The sequence below is a fragment of the Dipodomys ordii genome, unplaced genomic scaffold (assembly GCF_000151885.1).
Source record: "Dipodomys ordii isolate 6190 unplaced genomic scaffold, Dord_2.0 Scaffold14, whole genome shotgun sequence".
Lineage (NCBI taxonomy): Eukaryota > Metazoa > Chordata > Mammalia > Rodentia > Heteromyidae > Dipodomys > Dipodomys ordii.
The window spans coordinates 15,231,073-15,249,521 of NW_012267230.1; the positions used below are offsets into that span (position 1 = coordinate 15,231,073).

The window sequence follows — 18,449 nt, forward strand, 5'->3', positions numbered from 1 at the left end:
CGGGGCAGGGGGCGGGCACCTCGGCTCCGGTCCGCTCTGCAGCTCCCCCGAGTCCAGGCCCAGCAGGGACCGGGTTCCTGTCCCCACACTCGTCGTCACGGTGACCAGCTTGTTCCCAACCAGCCAGGTTTTGGTCCTGCCGCCCGCCAGGAGGAACTCACCCACAGGAGACCTGAAAGCACAAAGCCCCAGTCTCCACCTGTCATGGGGCCCAGGGCGGGTGCAGAGACGAGGCCCGTGTGGCTGTGCACTACCCTACGGCTCCAGGCACGGCTCCATGGGGAACGTGGAGATGCAGCGCCCACCTTTTGGGGACCGCGGTGAAGTTGGAGAAGACGTAGCGGGCCATCATGTCCAGACAGGTCTCCGTGAGCTCCAGGTGCAGGCTCTTCAGGCTGTCATCAGCCTGGGCCACGGAGTTCTCGTCTGCAGACCCCAGGCTGGCGCTGGTCAGGGACGTTTGTATTCTGCTGGAGGGAGAGCCCACGCCGGGGTCAGGGCTCCGGGCAGGACCATGCCAAGCCACCTACCACCAGGGGCCAAAGCTCAACGCATGCATGACCGAGAGGGCCTCGCTCAGAAAAACCCCAGCAGGCCTGGGCCCGGCGGCCAGCTGAGCCGCGTCTGGCAAATCGAGTGGACTGCGTTATCCCGGAGAGGAGGGGGTGGCCCCTCTGTCGGGAGCAGAGATGGAAGAGACGAGACAGGACATCCCTCTGCCCAAGCACACAGGAGCGAGTTAGGCCACGGCTGCGGCAGACAGCTTAGTCCATGCAGAGACTCGAGGCCACTGGGACAGAGCAAGATTGCATTCTGTCCACGCGGCCGCCTGCCGTCCAGGACACGGAGCCGGGCTGTGCGCGCAGCCCACGGCACTGTAGCGACCAGGAAGGCTTTGTCCAGGCTTAGTCTGGTACCAGTGTTGCACTCTTTAGCCCTACTCTGCTTATGATAAAGAATGTGACAGAAAGAGAGCCGAGAAGCCTCACTAAGCAGCCGGCCGCTCCCAGCCCCTCGCCAGACCCCACACCGGAGAGCCACAGAGCCAGAGAGCCGGGGCAGGGATGGGGAGGAGCAGGGAGAAGGCAGAGTCTCGTCGCTAGAGCCTGCAGGCGCGCAGCTCAGGGACAGGCCAAGCACACGCCCAGACTCAGCTGGGAGAATCACGAAGGGAGGGGGGGAACTGTGCCCCTCCCCTGCCAGCCCCACCCCAAAGCCAGAGATTCACTGCGGCCATGGAGAAGCACACATCCCTTCTGAAAGGAAGCCCAAGGGACAAAGTCCTCATCACAGGAAGTGAGGATCAAGCCTGGGGAGCATGCCCGTCCAGCCACCCGAGGCTGCAGGGTACAGAGCCTGCCCCCCCCGCCCCCCAGCTTTCCCACAGTGGCAGGTCTGCGCAGGGCCCCAGGCCGGCCTCTGACTAGGTTGTGCTCCTAGGGGCTTAGGACAGAATGCAACCTTTCCCCCCTCGCCACCAGGCTCCCCTGGGTTGGGGTCTTCTCCAGCCCCGGCCAGGAAGGGCACCAATGTGAGGTCATGCAAGCAGCCCCATGCACCGCCGCCCGGTGCTCGTGGGCCAGGCTCCGGGCTGTGCCCCCCACCCCCACAGCCCCGCTACCTGCGGACCACATGTTCAGACACACTGATGCTGCGGCACCGGAAGGCCTCGGCTGCACAGCTCTCCTTGAATTCTTTCACAGGTGGAGAGTTATTCAGGCCTTGTTTGGGGGCTCTGGCTATCCTCAAACTACCAGGCGAGGAAGGAAGCCCCAAAGCCCCAGAGAGCCCAGCTCCCGGGAAGGGGAGGGGTGAGGAGGAAAGGTCCCAGGCCACAGGGTCAAGATGGAGAGGTCCCGCGGGTGAGATGAACAAAAGAACCATGCCAAAGGACAGTTAGCAGGGAAGAGAGACAGAAAACAAAAACGCATAAAAATACATCTTATAAATGCAACTGAGAAAAAAGTAAGGCTTTATGTGTGATACCAAAACAAAGGACATTAGTGCAAATTAAAACGTGTGTGGATCACCGGCACGGCAGATTCCAGGCTGGGCCGCCCAGCAGTCCCCACCCACCCATGAAGAGGCCTCTGGCCTCACCGGGCCTGGACGCAGAAGGCGCCACGGACCTCGAGCACGGCCCCGGGCCCAGTGTGTGAAAGGAAGCCAGCCCTCCGTGTGAGAGCAGAGCGATGGCCAGCGATGGCCAGAGATGGGCCAGCCCCGCCCCGCCCCGGCGGCATGAGCCGAGGCTGCCCTGGAAAGTGCCGTGTCCACCTGGGGAGAGCCGACAGCCTGGCAGCAAGGGGCGGGTGCGGAGCCGGTCAACGAGTGCACACAACAACACAGGCCTAGCACAGCCGGCTTCAGACTGGGCACAAGCAGCTGTGGTGGTGAAGGAGAGCATGTGCCCACGAGCAGCTCTGAAGGGAGAGGCGTGGCTCTGGCTGAGAGCTGGGCTAACCGTGCATCACAAGACTGCAGACGGGGTAGCCATGGGGTCCCCTGCCCAGGCAGAGTTATAGATGCCCCGACGTGCCTCGGGGCTCCTTTGGTGCGTAAGGCCTAAACCCTGATGCCCGCAGCTAGCACCCAACCCCCACTCGGCAGACCCATACCTGCGGCTCAGGCAACGGGGAGCCGGCCCACAGGCTGCACAGTGCACAGGCCACGGCGGTCGGCGTGGCCTTGGGAGGCCCTGAACTGCCTCCCAGGACCCTGGGCATCGCAGGCAGCCCACAACAGGGCGACACGCCTTTGGCCCAGACTGACCTGCAGGCAGCGGCCAGCACCAAGCGCACAGCCTGGGCCCCCTCCCCACGGGACCAGGCATGACCCCGAAAGGCGAACCTTTTGGGCCTCTCATTGAGGCTGGTGCTCCGTGCTCTGAAGCTGTCCTTTTCAGGCGTGTCATCAAAAGACAAGAGGACGTTGGAGCGCAGGCCCTGGAGCAGGGAGGACGGGCCGTGAGGGGCTGTGGGGGCGGGGATAAGCTGCAGCCCAGTGCAAGGCGGCAGCGCCCACCTGTGCCCACCCCAGGCTGAGCCCAGTGGGAACTCGGCACTTTCAACGCGGCTCGAAGCGGCAGCCCTCCCCTCTCGCCTACTTGTCCCTACACGGAGAAGCAGGTCCCGGCCCGAGACACACAGGCGGCCCCGGCTAACCTTAGCGATGTTTGTTTTTTTGGGTCCGGTCGTGGTGCCTGAGCTCTGGGCCTGGGCGCTGTCCCTCAGCTCTTCAGCTCAAGGCTAGCGCTCTACCACTTGAGCCACAGTGCCACTTCTGGCTTTTTTCTTTTTGCTTATGTGGTGCTGAGGAATCGAACCCAGGGCCTCTGGCATGCAAGGCAAGCGCTCTACCACTGAGCCACCTTCCCAGCCCCTAACCTTAGTGATGTAGGGAACAAAATCCTTCCGGAAGGGCAGGCGGCACCTGATGAACCACATGGCTATGACGTGATGCGCCAGGCACACAATGTACTGGTTGAACCTGAGACAAGGAGAAACAGCAAGGACTGGGTTCCCTCCTAGCACACGCCAGTGCTCCCGACAGGCCGCACAAAGCAGAGCTGCCAGGGCCTTGGCTGAGTCTCAGTGGCAGTGGCAGGGATGGCTTTCAGTGTGGAGGCCCGGGCAGGGCAGCAGCTGGGAGGGCGGGGCCGCAGCTGGGAGGGAGGGGGGCCTGGGCGGGGCCGCAGCTGGGAGGGCGGGGCTGCAGCTGGGAGGGCGGGGCTACAGCTGGGAGGGCAGGGCCACAGCTGGGAGGGCGGGGCCTGGGCGGGGCCGCAGCTGGGAGGGCGGGGCTACAGCTGGGAGGGCGGGGCTACAGCTGGGAGGGCGGGGCTACAGCTGGGAGGGCGGGGCTACAGCTGGGAGGGCGGGGCTACAGCTGGGAGGGAGGGGCTACAGCTGGGAGGGAGGGCTACAGCTGGGAGGGCGGGCTACAGCTGGGAGGGAGGGGGCCTGGGCGGGGCCACAGCTGGGAGGGAGGGGGGCCTGGGCGGGGCCTGGACAGCCATACTCACTTGGAGGGGTTGGTGTAAGGCAGCGAGATGGCAAATACGCTGGCATACTGCTCTGCAGCAAAATTTCTATACAGGTGAGGAAGCCTGGCCAGAGCTGTGAGCAAGGACAGCTGTGAGGCAGCTGGGCAGCCTGCAGACAGGCCGGTGGGGTGGGCCTGTCCCCAGGGTCCTGCACCTCAGTTCTAAAAGCCAAAGCTGCTGTTGTGGAAGACTTGGAAGGTCTCAGCCTCCACCCCAACGGTTCCCTGGCTCATACGTGTATAATCTATGAACCGTAAGCAGCTTTTACTTTTTAAATTTTGTTGATACTGAAGATTGAATGCAGGGTCTCATGCTCGCAAAGCAGGTGCTCTGCCACGCGAACCATGCCTACAGCCTCTTTTGCCCTGTGTATGTGTGTAACAAAGTGTTTAGGCAGCTAACACGAGGTGCCAAAGCCCCGAGGCAGTACAGGCTCCAGGACCAGGTTCCCCAGGGAGTCCAGCCTGTGCACACCCAGGAGGGTAGAAAAACCATCAGCACAGCTGCCCGGAACACCAAGCTGAGAATCGGGTGCACCCCCAGGGGAGCCACACACTCACTGGACAGGAACTCCAGGAGCGGGATGGCCATGCTGGCCGTGGCGGAGATGTGCGTCAGCTTCACCACCAGGACTGGCAGCGCCTTGATGATGATGTCGGGCATCTCCACACTGCAGATGGCCAGGGCCACCACACACTGGCTGGCACAGCGGTGGATGAGGCCTTGCTCCAGGCAGTAGACCATCTCACGCTGCAGGGAGTAAAACACGTCAGACCACCTGGGGGGGGGCTGCCCTTCCCGCAGGCCTCATACCTCGCAGATCCACTCTGAAGTGCTGAGGGGGAGGGTGGGGGGAGGACGTAGGATGGTTCCTAAATGCTTACATGACCCTGAGTGGTGGGTAGCTCTAGGTCAGGTGTTAGGTGCTTCCGTTTCACTAACAGCCCTGGGCTTCCCAGCTCTGGGTTCACAGACCCCCTGGTTCTGGGCTAGCCTTGTAAGGAGAGGAACCACTGACAGGTTGAGACCACTGTCCCAACCCCACCCCGGGCAGTGTCCTCAGTAATGAAAACAGACATGAAATGGAAGCTCAGGCCACAGACCAGGGCCTCAATAGTTCTGGGAATAGTTCTCTTGTCCTGACTCAGAAACGCTCTGGGCTTGGCCAGCACACACAGCCAGCGGGGTGGGCTTCAGCATCTGATGGTGCTACTGTGTAGAGCCCGGGCCCAGGAGAGGGAGCCAAGCCCCTTGAGGCAGGACATGAGGAGCACCAGACCTCGCTGAGACCTCCACCTCCCCTGCTGCAAGCTGAGAATGGGAGTGACCGGGTGGGGGGTGGAGATGGGGACCCCCGCCCCAGCCCACTCCTCCCAACCGTCCTGGCTGCGCGTGTCACTGTGCACACCTGCAATCCTAGCAGTGAGGCTAAGATCTGGGAACTGCCGTTCAGAGCCAGCCTAGATAAACCCAGGAAACTGTTACCTCCAAGTAGCCAGAAAAAAGCTGGAGGTGGAGCTGTGGCTCAAATAGTAGCACCAGACAAATAAGAACACCAGGGTCCTGAATTCAAGTCCCAGTACTGACACCAAAAGAATTTAAAGAAAAAAAAAAAACCAAAAGCAAAAAAACCCGGCGTGGCTACCTGCCCTACAGCCGTAACAGGCACAGGCTGGGAGTGAGGAGTACTAGAGAGGAGGGGAGGATGGCTCCGGAAAGAACCGGACGTGAGAGGATTCGCACCTGCGGCCCCAGCGGCCATCAGGAGCCCCAGGGCGACAGCCAGCTCAGCCTCTTGCTCTAGCCAGCCACTGGAGGAGGTGGCGTACCCTCTGGTTTAAGAGCCAGCACAAGAGGTCCTCACCCTCTCCCACATCCCACCTGTTTGGTTTTGTCCAGGTAGTTGTGGTAAGAGATTAATGCCGTAAGCACTGGTACCACGGCCAGGTGCAGGTCGGTTCTGGAGAAGCCTTCTGGAGTGCCTCGGAGCCGCTCAAGTGTCTTTGGACCTGAAAGCTAATGACCAAAAGACCCCGTGAAGCCCCGGCTGGCGGCCAGCGTGCTGGGGAGGGACAGGGTAGAGGCAAAAGGCAGGAAGAGCCGGTACCAGCTCTGCAGGGGTGCCTTCCAGAAGGTGAGAGAGCACCACCTCCCTCGATACCCACAGCAAGGGGCAGGGGTGTGGGTGCGGATCACAGGGGCCCTAGCCAGGAAAAGGGGAACCCGGTGCTGGGTAAGCTGGGGGCATGCTGGCGTGGGCCCGAGCATCCACGCCTCCACCCCACAGCTGTCCGTGCTCCCGACAGAAGCCCCGACCTGCCCTGACAGAGACGGTCTCCACACTCCTGCCTGGGGTTCTCTGGCTTCTGAAGCAGAGCCTGGACTGCGGCCCTGACCCCCACTCCCCCACCGGCCTCCTTGATAGGCAGCCTGGCCAGGGCTGGGCGGGGGGGGGGGGCTGGCAGACGGGGGAGAGGGTGGGGACGGGACTACCATGGCACAGAGGGCGGAGGACAGCAGGTCGACGCTGCAGCGGGAGGTGAGAACAAGGACTTTGTAGCGCAGAGATTCGGGCAGCTTGCTCAGGACCAGCTTCAAGACCTTCCAGTCGGTCTCCTGGAGGGAGAGGGCGGTCAGACACGAGGCAGGGCGACAGTGGCACAGCTCCGGGACGTGATGAACCGTGGCCTGTCACCACAAGCCACTGTGTGAACGAAGCCTGGCCAGCAGCCAGCACGCCAGCAGCCGGCTGAGAGCAGCTCAGGACGCCACATGCCTGGTCCTGTCCTCTCCTCAAATGCTGGGTTGTGGCCCAGCCACAGCCTACAGAGGGGGGAAGGGAAGGAGAGCCGACGGCAAGGGGGGTGAGCCTGACACAGCCTGAGCACCCGCAGAACATCTGCAACAATGAAGACGGCAAAACACAAAAGAAGGAAAGCTATAACCAGAGCTGATGAGGAAGAGCAGCAAGACAACTATCACAGCCACAGAGCCACTACAGCCCAGGACACAGCCGCAGGGAGCACCTCACCACAGCCCAGGGAGCACCTCACCACAGCCCAGGGAGCACCTCACTACAGCCCAGGACACAGCCGCAGGGAGCACCTCACTACAGCCCAGGACACAGCCGCAGGGAGCACCTCACTACAGCCCAGGACACAGTGCAGGGAGCACCTCACCACAGCCCAGGACACAGTGCAGGGAGCACCTCACCACAGCCCAGGACACAGTGCAGGGAGCACCTCACCACAGCCCAGGACACAGTGCAGGGAGCACCTCACCACAGCCCAGGACACAGTGCAGGGAGCACCTCACTACAGCCCAGGACACAGCCGCAGGGAGCACCTCACTACAGCCCAGGACACAGTGCAGGGAGCACCTCACCACAGCCCAGGACACCGTGCAGGGAGCACCTCTCCACAGCCCAGGACACCGTGCAGGGAGCACCTCACCACAGCCCAGGACACAGTGCAGGGAGCACCTCACCACAGCCCAGGACACCGTGCAGGGAGCACCTCACCACAGCCCAGGACACCGTGCAGGGAGCACCTCACTACAGCCCAGGACACAGTGCAGGGAGCACCTCACTACAGCCCAGGACACAGCCGCAGGGAGCACCTCACTACAGCCCAGGACACAGCCCAGGGAGCACCTCACCACAGCCCAGGACACCGTGCAGGGAGCACTTCAGCCCTGCACTCTGGGAAATCTGGCAGCCTTGCAGCACGGATGCCTGGCACGGTTCAGGATCCAGTTCCCCCTTCCCGCTACCCTCCCCGCAGCTGCTCACCTGCCCTCACCAGCCCTGGCCCCTGACTCAGCCAGTATGTCCACATCAGCATGGAACATACAAGCTCTGCTCACTCCACCTTCCAGCTGGCCTGGGAGGCGGCCCTCAGCAAAGAACTGCATCCCTTTGGTGTGTGCCCTCCCTGGGAGGCAGTGCTGATGGACAGCAACCGCTATTACACACGCGGGTCCCGCTGCACACTGGAGGCGCACTGCGCCCGCCGACTACTCTGAGGGAGAACTAGGCTGGTCCTCAGACCGTCCTTGGGGCAGCACCGTCTGACCTCACGGAGAAGACCCGACTCACCTGCTTCAGACACTGAAGCAGGACACGGAAAAGCAGGGAGTAGGGCAGGTGGCCGAGTCTCACGGCAGGGCCCACAGGCGCGGGGCTGGGAGGCCCAGTGGGAGGGGAAAGGGGGCTGCTGGCCTTCTTCTCTGCGCCGCGCTCAGGCTCCCTGTGAAACCCAAGTGGGACAGGCGTTAGACATTCCCTCCAGTGCTGGCCTGTCACCGGGAGCCCTTCAGGGACAGAGCTGTACACGCGCCACCCTGATGTGGGGTGGTGGCACGCAGGCTGGACGTGGTGAGGCTGACCCCCGCCCGCGGCTCCTACGCACGCGCAGTCACAGAGGCAGTAGGGGCTGAACCTCACGACGCCATCCTTGGTAGGCAGGCCCAGGCGGTGCAGCGAGTCGGCCCGCAGCAGCAGCAGGAAGTCGAAGGCCTGCAGAGGAGTGAATGGTGCTATCTAATGAGGCAGGGCCCAGGCACGGCCGATGGCAAACTCCTCATGGTTCAGATGGGCGCGTCCCAGGGACACGGAGGCCGGTGTCCTGCACAGGGCCCAGACCTCCCCACAGCCGCTGAGCCCCACGCACAGTTCAGCCTCGTCACCTCCTCTGGGAGCGAACTGTGCTGGGCACCCCAACCAACGGGTCCAACCAAGGCAGGCGCTCCAACTGGGTCAGGGTTTCTTCCCAGGGAGCTCCAGACAGCCCGGCATTACTTCCCATCCTGCCTGGCCCAGTCCAGACTTCCCAGCCATCTTCAACCCAGCCGTGCTCCGCTCACCAAGCCCTGCCCTACCAGCCTTCCCAGGCCGGCCCAGCCCTCTGCTGCAGCTCACTGGCTGATAATTCGGCACCAAGAACATGAGGGCCACACACCCCTCTGTGGGTCAGTGTGACTTAGGGTGACAAGCCACAGTGGGTGCCAAGCAAGAAGAGCCTGCAGAGGACGCCCCCCTGGACCACATAACCTCTCTAGCCTGTGGACAGCAGGCTAGAGCCTGGCCAGGCCCCAGGGACATGACCGTGTGGCAGAGCACACTGTACCTGCAGGCGGATGCTGCCGGCGATGGGCAGCGAGTAGCTGTGCTTGTAGTGCAGATGAATGTGGTTGACCAGAGTCTCGTACACACGCGTGGCATGGCTGGCAGGCAGGGTGTACAGCTTCGTCTGTGGAGAGAGGGTAGCAATCCTTCTGAGGGCAACGCCGCCGAGGAGGAGGCAATGCTGTGTGGAGGAGAGGAAGCAGGAGCACCTCTACATGAAGTTATGCAGAAGCACTCTGTCGTACCGTCATTCATTCATATCCCCTAGCCACCAAGGGCACCCTAAAGGGCCACTTTTTCAAGACCTTGTCTTTTTTTTTTGGGGGGGGGGGTCCAGTCGTGGGGCCTGAACTCTGGGCCTGGGCACTGTCCCTCAGCTCTTCAGCTCAAGGCTAGCGCTCTACCACTTGAGCCACAGCGCCACTTCCGGCTTTTTTCTTTTTGCTTATGTGCTGCTGAGGAATCGAACCCAGGGCCTCATGCATGCAAGGCAAGCGCTCTACCACTGAGCCACCTTCCCAGCCCCAAGACCTTGTCTTTTTTTTCATATTCTCATGCTTTTTAAAAAATATGTACCTTATTGTTATTATAGAGATGCTGTACAGAGGGATTACAATTACATGAGTCAGGTAATGAATATATTTCCTTTTATATCGTGTCTTCTGTCCCCTCTCTCTCCCCGCCCTCCCTCCTGTCTCCAGCCATGAGTTCCATGAGTTGTATAGTTCACTTTCATCAGTGTCCAGCCTTATTTAAAAGAAAAAAAAGAGGCTGGGAAGGTGGCTCAGTGGTAGAGCGCTTGCCTTGCATGCCTGAGGCCCTGGGTTCGATTCCTCAGCACCACATAAGCAAAAAAAGAAAAAAGCTGGAAGTGGCGCTGTGGCTCAAGTGGTAGAGCGCTAGCCTTGAGCTGAAGAGCTGGGGGACAGCGCCCAGGCCCAGAGTACAGGCCCCATGACCAGACCCAAAAAATAAAAAATAAATAAATAAATAAATGAACTATGGGCTGGCAATGTGGTCTACTGGTAGAGTGCTTGCCTAGCATGCATGAAGACCTGGGTTCAATTCCTCAGTACCACATACACAGAAAAAGCCGGAAGTGGCACCGTGGCTCAAGTGGTAGAGTGTTAGCCTTGAGCAAAAGAGCAGGTGTAGTGCCCAAGCCAAGTTCAAAGCCCAGGACTTGCCCAAAAAAAGCTATAGGGAATCCTGGGCCTTTCCCTCCTCCCTCAGCTGTAGAGACAGAGCAAGGGGCGGGCGAGGCTAGCGTGATGTGATTTGTCAGGACACAGAGCAGGCCGCCTGGAGCACAGACAACAGCGACTTCCCACAGTGCCCTGACCTCACCCTGCTGCCGGTCAGGACCGCTGGGAGAGCCCCCGTTTCCCTGGAGGACAGCGGCCAGCCTGAGCAGACGAGCGGACGCTAGCGCCTGCGGGCAGGGGCCACCGGCAGAGCCCTTACCTGAAGAATAACCAGGAGCCCCAGCACTGCGGTCTTCACGTCCTCCAGGGAGGCCGAATAGGCGGCCACATCCCTTTCCTCTACCTCAGGGGGAAGCGAGAGCGAGCGGGCCATCACCTTGAAAGAGATCAGCCTGTAAGTCCTGGCTCGTGGCTCCCTGCAGCTCTAACACTTCCTTACCAGTACCTTCCCTCTCACTTCTCAGGAGAAAAAATACACTTCACAGAGAGACCATTTAGAAATCACATGAGCTGTAGCCCTGGCCCCGCTTCTTAGCTCTGTGTGGTCTTCAGGTGCATAGCTCAGCTTTTAGGGAGCCATATGAGACCCATTTCCAAAGGCCTGTGATGGACGCTGTCCAAGCAGCAGGCAGCCTGACCCTGTCTCCCGTCACCACCCATCCCCGCTGGGGGGAAGACCGCGTCCGTCAGCTTGCTGAGCACTACTAGAGAGGGCATCTCTGCCCACAGGACACTGTTGCCTCCAACCCCGTGGCTCTTACTTTCTCAATGATGTCCAACAGACTGTTGAAGTGGTGGGAATGACAGCCTTCCGCCAGGTCCACCAGCAGCTGCGTGGCAAGTTTTCGGACTTGGTGGTCTTTGTCGTCAGGGACGTGGGAGAGCTGTGGGATGACTACCGAGCTGATGAGCTCCTCCTGCACCGGGCACAGCAGAGGGGGTAGCAAGGGGTGAACAGAGGCGCAAAGCCAGCTGAAAGCCTGTCACAGGAGGAGTGCTAGCAGGACCAAGTCCCGGCAGACCCCAGATTCTGCCAGAGCACGTGCAGAGGCCCGGCGGCTGCACAGCCCGGAACCCCTGGAGCCCTGAGGCCAAGCCTAGACACAAACCTCATAGAACTGTCTGTTGATGAGCAGCACGAAGGACAGCACGTCCAGCACCTTGATGCGCACAGCACTGCGGGACTCGTTCCTGCGGAGAAGCAAGCCTGCTGGGGTGGGCCAGGAGCACCTGTACCCCCGTGCCCAAACACAAGGCCCAGGTCTGGGTGGAGGCAAGCGGGCCTAACCCTGTGCTTTCTCCCCTGGGCCCAGACTCGCTGACACCCAAACAGAAGCTCGGTAAAGAGACAGAAAACTCTGCCTTCCGAGAGGCCATCTTTCTAGACCATTACTCCAGAACAGCCTTCCTTCAACTACAATTCTTTTTCCTTTTTCTCCTCCAGAATCAGGAAGGACAGACTGGGCGCCGGTGGCTCACATCTGTAATTGTAGCTATTTAAGAAGGCTGAGACTGAGGATCACAGTTCAAAGCCAGACTGGGCAGGAAAGTCTACAAAACCCTTACTCCAATAAACCACCAAAAAAAAAAAAAGAACAAAAAAGCCAGAAGTTGAAATGTAGCTCTACTGGTAGAGCACTAGCCTTGAGCAAAAAAGCTCAGACAGTGCCCAGGCTCTGAGTTCAAGCCCTAGGAACACACGCATGCACGCACGCACACACGCACACACACACGCACGCACGCACGCGCTCTGCCTCCCTGGAGTGTGAGGCCCACGCCTGGGACACCCCAGACAGCAGTGCCGCTGGCCGGGAGGCACCGCTGGCCCGGGAGACTCCACTACCTGAAGAAGCGCTCCATCAGCAGCTGCAAGTTCTGGATCCAGCCATCCTTGGCCGGGTGGATGGACTGAGCTCTGTAGGATATTAGGTTTAAGAGGGAGGACTCCTGTCAAAAAGACAAAGCCAGAGTGAGTGAGCCACGTGTCCGGCCCAGCGTCCCAGGGTGCTCACCCCGGGACTGTGCTCTCAGCAAGCCCAGGTGGGGACCTGCAGAGGAAAGGCCTCCTTGCCGTGGGAAGCTCCTCGCAGTGAGTGGACCATTCCTGGCAAAATGACTGCTGCTGCCTAGAACCGCCTACATGGAGCCAGCTGGACCCAGCCTGGAACCTTCCTCCACCCAGGAGGGAGGAGAATGCTGGTCAGGCTAGCACCGAGATCTTCAAAAGACCCCCCCGCCCCCCACCGCCTTCCCCCCGGCTGACGCCTGTTTTCCTGCTGGAGCACAGATTCAGGAAAGCCAATGCCTGCCCGATCCAGAAAGCACAGCTTCACACCTGCAGCCAGGGACCCACAAGACCTTGCCCACAGCCCTCTGCACCTGAGACCAGTCCCCACCAGGACAGGGGTCCTTACAGGCCTCTGGTCTGCATAGCTTTCCACCAGCTCAAAGTATCTCTCCTGAGATCCGTGGAATTCATTCTGGTCACATAACTCTTCTACAGTGGTCAGCAGGTCATGGACGATGGTCCTGAGCTCTGGGCTGTCCAGGCTCTGGGAAGTAAGAGGCACCACCAAGAACCATCAGCACCCAGGCCACCATGGCAGAGGGGATCGCACAGGGGACCGGCCCACCTGGCGGGAGCTTTGTTCCTGTCACCTCACCTGGAGCTGCTGAAGCAGCCGTTCGATGATGTTCAGCAGAATGTCCCACGTCACAGCTTGGAGCTCTTTCCTATACTTCTTGATGAGTCTGGTGATGGACAGCACAATCTCATAGGACACCACCTCATTAGGGCAAGTCATGGCCTGGAACACAGGACACAGGGAGCAAATAGTCAGCCACTTCTCCCTTGTGCAGAGCAAGCCCCCTCCATGTCATCGGAGAGCTGGGTATGAAACACCTGGGTCACAGCGCTTGCCAGACATGATTGTGGCCCATAAGTACGTGAAGAATCCACAGCGGGGGCTTCTACATTGCTCTACTAGACAGGGCCCAGAACCCCACCTCTAGAAGGCCTAACCTGGACAGACCAGTAAGTTCACATTTGTGCCAGGCATGCAGCACAGCAGAGACTGTGAAAGCAATGTGCAAAGACAAACCCACCCCTACAGAGGAGGGGCTCAGCAGGAGCCCCTAAGTATCAGAGGGGGTGTAACTTGTCTAGGTCTGTGCTCTGCGACGTGAGGACCACGGTGGGATGGCCATGACTCCCCTGGGAACTGCGACCACTCATACAGGCATACCAAGGGAGACTCTGGATCCCTGAAGGCACCAAGAACAGAAGCTCTGTCTCAGCATCATCCAAGGACAGCAGAGCAAGACTGCCTCCTGACAAGCCAGAGTCAGCACCCGAAAGAGGATCCCTGTACCATCGGCAACGGTGAGCAGCCTCATTGCCAACTGCAGCAGGTGCAACTCAGAAAATATGACATGTGCTTGAAAAACAAACCTTCAAACAGAGCCATACCTCACCCCCAGTAAAAACCACACACTCTCTCTCTGTTGGAAATGCCTGGAAGCCCGCCCCAGGAGCCCTGGCCTGCCTGGAGGGTGGGGAGCCCTCAAGTGAGGGCTTCTGAGTTTGACAGCTCACTGCAGCACACAAGTCCCATACCTCGAAAAAAGATGGCAACACAGAGGTCGGGGAGTTCTTGAGAGAACAGAGTCGGTGCGCTCCCCACAGCGCCATGCCCACAAAGAACACCGCACCCCTCAGGAGCGGGGCGTCGTCCATGTAGGATCTGCAAGTGGGCACCAGAGAGACAGACGTGAGCCCATCCCGGAGCACCAGAGAGACAGACGTGAGCCCATCCCGGAGCACCAGAGAAACAGACGTGAGCCCATCCCGGAGCACCAGAGAGACAGACGTGAGCCCCATCCCAGAGCACCAGAGAGACAGACATGAGCCCATCCCGGAGCACCAGAGGACAGCCTGGGCCCATCCCGGAGCACCAGAGAGACAGACGTGAGCCCATCCCGGAGCACCAGAGGACAGCCTGGGCCCATCCCGGAGCACCAGAGGACAGACATGAGCCCCATCCCGGAGCACCAGAGGACAGCCTGGGCCCATCCAGGAGCACCAGAGAGACAGACATGAGCCCATCCCGGAGCACCAGAGAGACAGACATGAGCCCATCCCGGAGCACCAGAGAGACAGACGTGAGCCCATCCCAGAACACCAGAGGACAGACATGAGCCCATCCCAGAGCACCAGAGGACAGACATGAGCCCCATCCCAGAGCACCAGAGGACAGCCTGGGCCCATCCCGGAGCACCAGAGGACAGTCTGGGCCCTGGCGGTGCCCAGCAGTCCTACCACGTATGCAGAAGTGTCACCGGGACAGGAAGAGAACAGTCCGGCAGCAACTGTGACTACTGATTAACTTGTCTCTGGACTGGGGCATGACTCAAGTGCTAGAAAACCTACCCAGCAAGCTTGAGGCCCTGAGTTCAAACCCCAAACCCTCAAAGAGAAGGGGGAAGAGGAAAAAAGAGAAACAACCACTGCCACCCAGGCTATGTGCCCTGGGTGACACTAGATACAGGAACACTAGTAGAGAGAAGGCCCAAGCCTCCTGGAAGATACAGAGGCCAAAGAATCACTCAAGGGCAAAGTCCCCACCTGAAGCTGTGGGGAAGCTAAGAAGCTGTGGGCCCAAGAGTGAAAGGGCTGCAGGAGGCCAGGGCACTGAGGACCACATCCCGACCTCCAGAGCACTCAACAGGGAAGAACAGGAAGACAGCAAGAACATTCTAGCAGGAGGAGCCGGTGTATGCAAAGGCCCTAGAGGGGAGGGGAGGAACAGCAAGAGGAAGAGACCAGAGGCCTAAGGAGCTGGGGGTGGGGCACTGGCCCCCCACTATGTTTGCAGGCAAAGAGTGGGAGGAGAAAGGGGTCACTGGGCTGCTGGGTGGATAATACACTTCGCGAGGCTACAGACAACAGGGGGCAGGGAGAAGGTGCGCCCCCTGGTGTGTCCACCATGCAGCACACCTCCCAGGACCAGCTCTGGATGGCTGGCTACAGGGCACGGGCAAGGACAAGGGGAGAGGTTGGGCTGACACCCCAACCTAGCCTCATATCAGGGTGACGAGTGAGGGCACCATCCCAAGACACCAGGCAGGGGAAGAGGCTCTGACTGGCAGAGGGAAGGGTGGGAGATCACAGGTATCATGGGCCTGGCTCCGGTGAAGCAGCCCCCCGGAAGGAAGGCAAAGTCCCAACACCATCCATGCTGGACAAATGCCACCACGCGCACACCTGTTCCCAGGAGGACGCAGGAGGCCCCACCTGCCCCGCCCGGGGCCCTGCCTGCCCACACACCTGTCCTCCATGATGCGGCACATGTTGTAGATGGCGCTGTGGCCCAGGTGGGTGCCCAGAAGATTGCGCATCAGCTGAGGAACAGAACGCATCAAGGGACTGGTGGCTTGGAGGCCCCGCTCGAGGGAGGGAGCTCTGTGCAGCCCCCTTCCCACACAGAGGCACAGAGCTCTCCCCACCCCTCCCAAGCCTGTGCAGCCGCACTGCCTGGGCCTGGCTTCCCAAACTCCCCTCGAGACCCGACCCCACCTCCAGACCTGGGAAAGGGGTCCAGCCCTGCACTAGACCCTCCAGAGCCCCACCTTCCAACAGGGCTCGCAGAGCTCCTTGACGTTGATGGTGCGGCAGAGGGTGACGATAAACAGAGGGAGGCTCTCGGCCGGCAGGCAGTTGTAGCAGACCACAGCATCCAGCACCTGTAGGGAGACCTACAGGAGGAGCAGAGCATCACATCCGTGCCGCTGCCACCCACCCAGAGAGCCAGAGGGCTCCCAGTGACCCCCCATGCCCCCGCACTGCAAGGCACCAGCTCTGCTTGTGGCAACTGTCCTGACAGCTGACAGAGGCCAAGTGGCTGCCAGGAGAAACACAGCCAATGTGGCACGTAGGACTTGAACCCAGAGCCCCAAACCCCCCAAGAAACAAGGGTACAATTAACTATCTCCTAAGAGGAAAGTCACTGACCTCTATATCCACAGAGGACACAGTTCGGATGCACAGCAGACAGATCATACTAGGGAATAAAACACCTAAGTTAACTCGGAAAACGTTTCCAGAAGGCCGAGCCAACCACACTTCCTTCACTCCCTCTGTGAGGTCGGTCAGGTGAGTGGCTCTCCTCCCTTAGGGTGCCCGCTCTGGGCTGAGTGTCCCACAGAGATGAGGCAGTAAAAACCCCACTCTCAGGGACACCAGGGCACCTTATTGTTGTTGCTGTTGATCCCGGGGCTTGAACTCGGGAGCTGGGTGCTGTCCCTGAGCTTCCTTCACTCAAGGCTAGTGCTCAACCACTCGGGACGCAGCTCCACTTCTGGCTTTTTTAAGTAGTTTACTGGAGCTAACAGTCTCATAGACTTGCCTGTCCAGGCTGGATTTGAAACAAGACCCTCAGATCTCAGCCTCCTGAATAGCTAGGATTATATGCATACGCCACTAGCACCTAGTTCGCGGGCATTTGTAATAAAAATGACAAAAATACAGTATCTGCAACACCAGATGTAAATTGGAAGGTGGCTCCATCCAATTCCCACCCATTTACTTGGTAGTTTCAGCTATTTTCTCCACCTTGCAGAGATGACTGTAAGACTCAAGGCAGGAGGCTATTAAATAACACTACTTAAGCTCTTTTTACTCTGCTCCAGGGCCTCTTGTACCACGCATGTGCTCTACCACGCAGCTATACCCCCACTCCCCCATTTCAACTCTTTTTTTTTTTTTTATTTGTGAAAATACTGTACAGAGGGGTTACAATTGCATGGGCAGGATAATGCGTACATTTCTTACCAAGCATTGCAGCCTCCTCCTTTGTTTACCCTTCACATCACTTCCCAGCCTCCCCCCCCCCTCAACTCTTTTCTTACTGAACCATTGACGCAATGTACTCGTCCAGGTAACAGCTGTTAAATTTGACCAAGTTCACCAGCACCAGAAGGAATTCCGAAGACAAGCCAACATCCATCCACTGCAGGACAAACTCCGCTGGGGAAGGAGAGGAGGAGAGCAGTTTTCAGAGAAGCTGAGGCTACATCTCCTCTTCGCCTGCTCACTTAGAAAAACATGTCTGTATCCCATTCCCACTGGGAGCCATGCCAGCACTCCCCCGGTGACAGGCTGGCCACAAAGGGCTTAAGCAGGCAGGGCACCAGCACTGGCATCAGCCAGCTCCAGGATGGTCTGAGCCTGAAGCTGGATCAACAATAAAGTATGTATCTCACATTCCGACAAGGACATAATCCTGAGTTGGCACAGGCCCTAGAGGCAGTCCCCGAGTGTCCCCTGTCCCCTCAGAGACAGGCAGAGCTGCAGGCCACAGAACCTGAGAAAACTGAGGGCAAGATCCCTGTCTACCCGCTCTGAAGGCAGGCAGACCAGACCATCAACAGAGCAGCAGAGCCTCGGTCAAGTTTACTCCCTCCTTAGGCCAGCATAGCAAGCACAGGCCTCTGAGTTCAAACCACAGTACTGGGGGCGGGGGTGGGGAGGTGGGGTGGGGGAGAGCTGCTGCTCACAACTGCAATCCTAGCTTCTCAAGAAATTCAGATCTGAGGGGCAGGGAAGGTGGCTCAGTGGTAGAGCGCTTGCCTTGCATGCATGAGGCCCTGGGTTTGATTCTTCAGCACCACATAAGCAAAAAAAGCCTCAAGTGACACTGTGGCTCAAGTGGTAGAGTGCTAGCCTTGAGCTGAAGAGCTCAGGGACAGCGCCCGGGCCCAGAGTTCAGGCCCCACGACTGACCAAAAAAAAAAAAAATTATATATATATATATGGGACAATGCCCAGGCCTTAAGTACAAACTCCAGTATAGTACCAAAAAAGGGTATTTCTAGATGCATACATTGCAACTATTTATAAAAATAGCATGAAGAGGGGGCTGGGAAGGTGGCTCAGTGGTAGAGCGCTTGCCTTGCATACTTGAGGCCCTGGGTTCAATTTCTCAGCACCACATAAGCAAAAAAAAAAAAAAAAAGCCAGAAGTGGCGCTGGGCTCAAGTGGTAGAGCGCTAGCCTTGAGCTGAACAGCTGAGGGAC

General features: G+C 59.3%; 1 protein-coding gene across 8 annotated transcripts in view; it reads right to left on the reverse strand.

Annotated features, from left to right (window-relative positions):
• Tsc2 (tuberous sclerosis 2) overlaps positions 1-18,449 on the reverse strand; it is a 33,634-nt gene that overhangs the window by 7,709 nt on the left and 7,476 nt on the right. For 3 of the 8 annotated variants that reach the window (XM_013011511.1, XM_013011509.1, XM_013011516.1), the window contains exons 5-27: positions 17,282-17,399; positions 16,386-16,434; positions 16,004-16,129; positions 15,702-15,775; positions 13,992-14,118; positions 13,039-13,182; positions 12,790-12,927; positions 12,219-12,322; positions 11,485-11,566; positions 11,137-11,292; positions 10,635-10,751; positions 9,172-9,294; positions 8,455-8,561; positions 8,142-8,292; positions 6,539-6,661; positions 5,927-6,061; positions 4,606-4,795; positions 4,025-4,118; positions 3,387-3,489; positions 2,851-2,945; positions 1,622-1,750; positions 306-470; positions 20-172 (exon numbers count right to left, since the gene is read on the reverse strand). In XM_013011511.1, coding sequence (XP_012866965.1) covers positions 20-172; positions 306-470; positions 1,622-1,750; positions 2,851-2,945; positions 3,387-3,489; positions 4,025-4,118; positions 4,606-4,795; positions 5,927-6,061; positions 6,539-6,661; positions 8,142-8,292; positions 8,455-8,561; positions 9,172-9,294; positions 10,635-10,751; positions 11,137-11,292; positions 11,485-11,566; positions 12,219-12,322; positions 12,790-12,927; positions 13,039-13,182; positions 13,992-14,118; positions 15,702-15,775; positions 16,004-16,129; positions 16,386-16,434; positions 17,282-17,399 — 2,803 coding nt within the window. The remainder of the gene's footprint in view (positions 1-19; positions 173-305; positions 471-1,621; positions 1,751-2,850; positions 2,946-3,386; positions 3,490-4,024; positions 4,119-4,605; positions 4,796-5,926; positions 6,062-6,538; positions 6,662-8,141; positions 8,293-8,454; positions 8,562-9,171; positions 9,295-10,634; positions 10,752-11,136; positions 11,293-11,484; positions 11,567-12,218; positions 12,323-12,789; positions 12,928-13,038; positions 13,183-13,991; positions 14,119-15,701; positions 15,776-16,003; positions 16,130-16,385; positions 16,435-17,281; positions 17,400-18,449) is intronic. The other 5 variants (XM_013011515.1, XM_013011513.1, XM_013011514.1 and 2 more) reach the window with 3 other exon arrangements.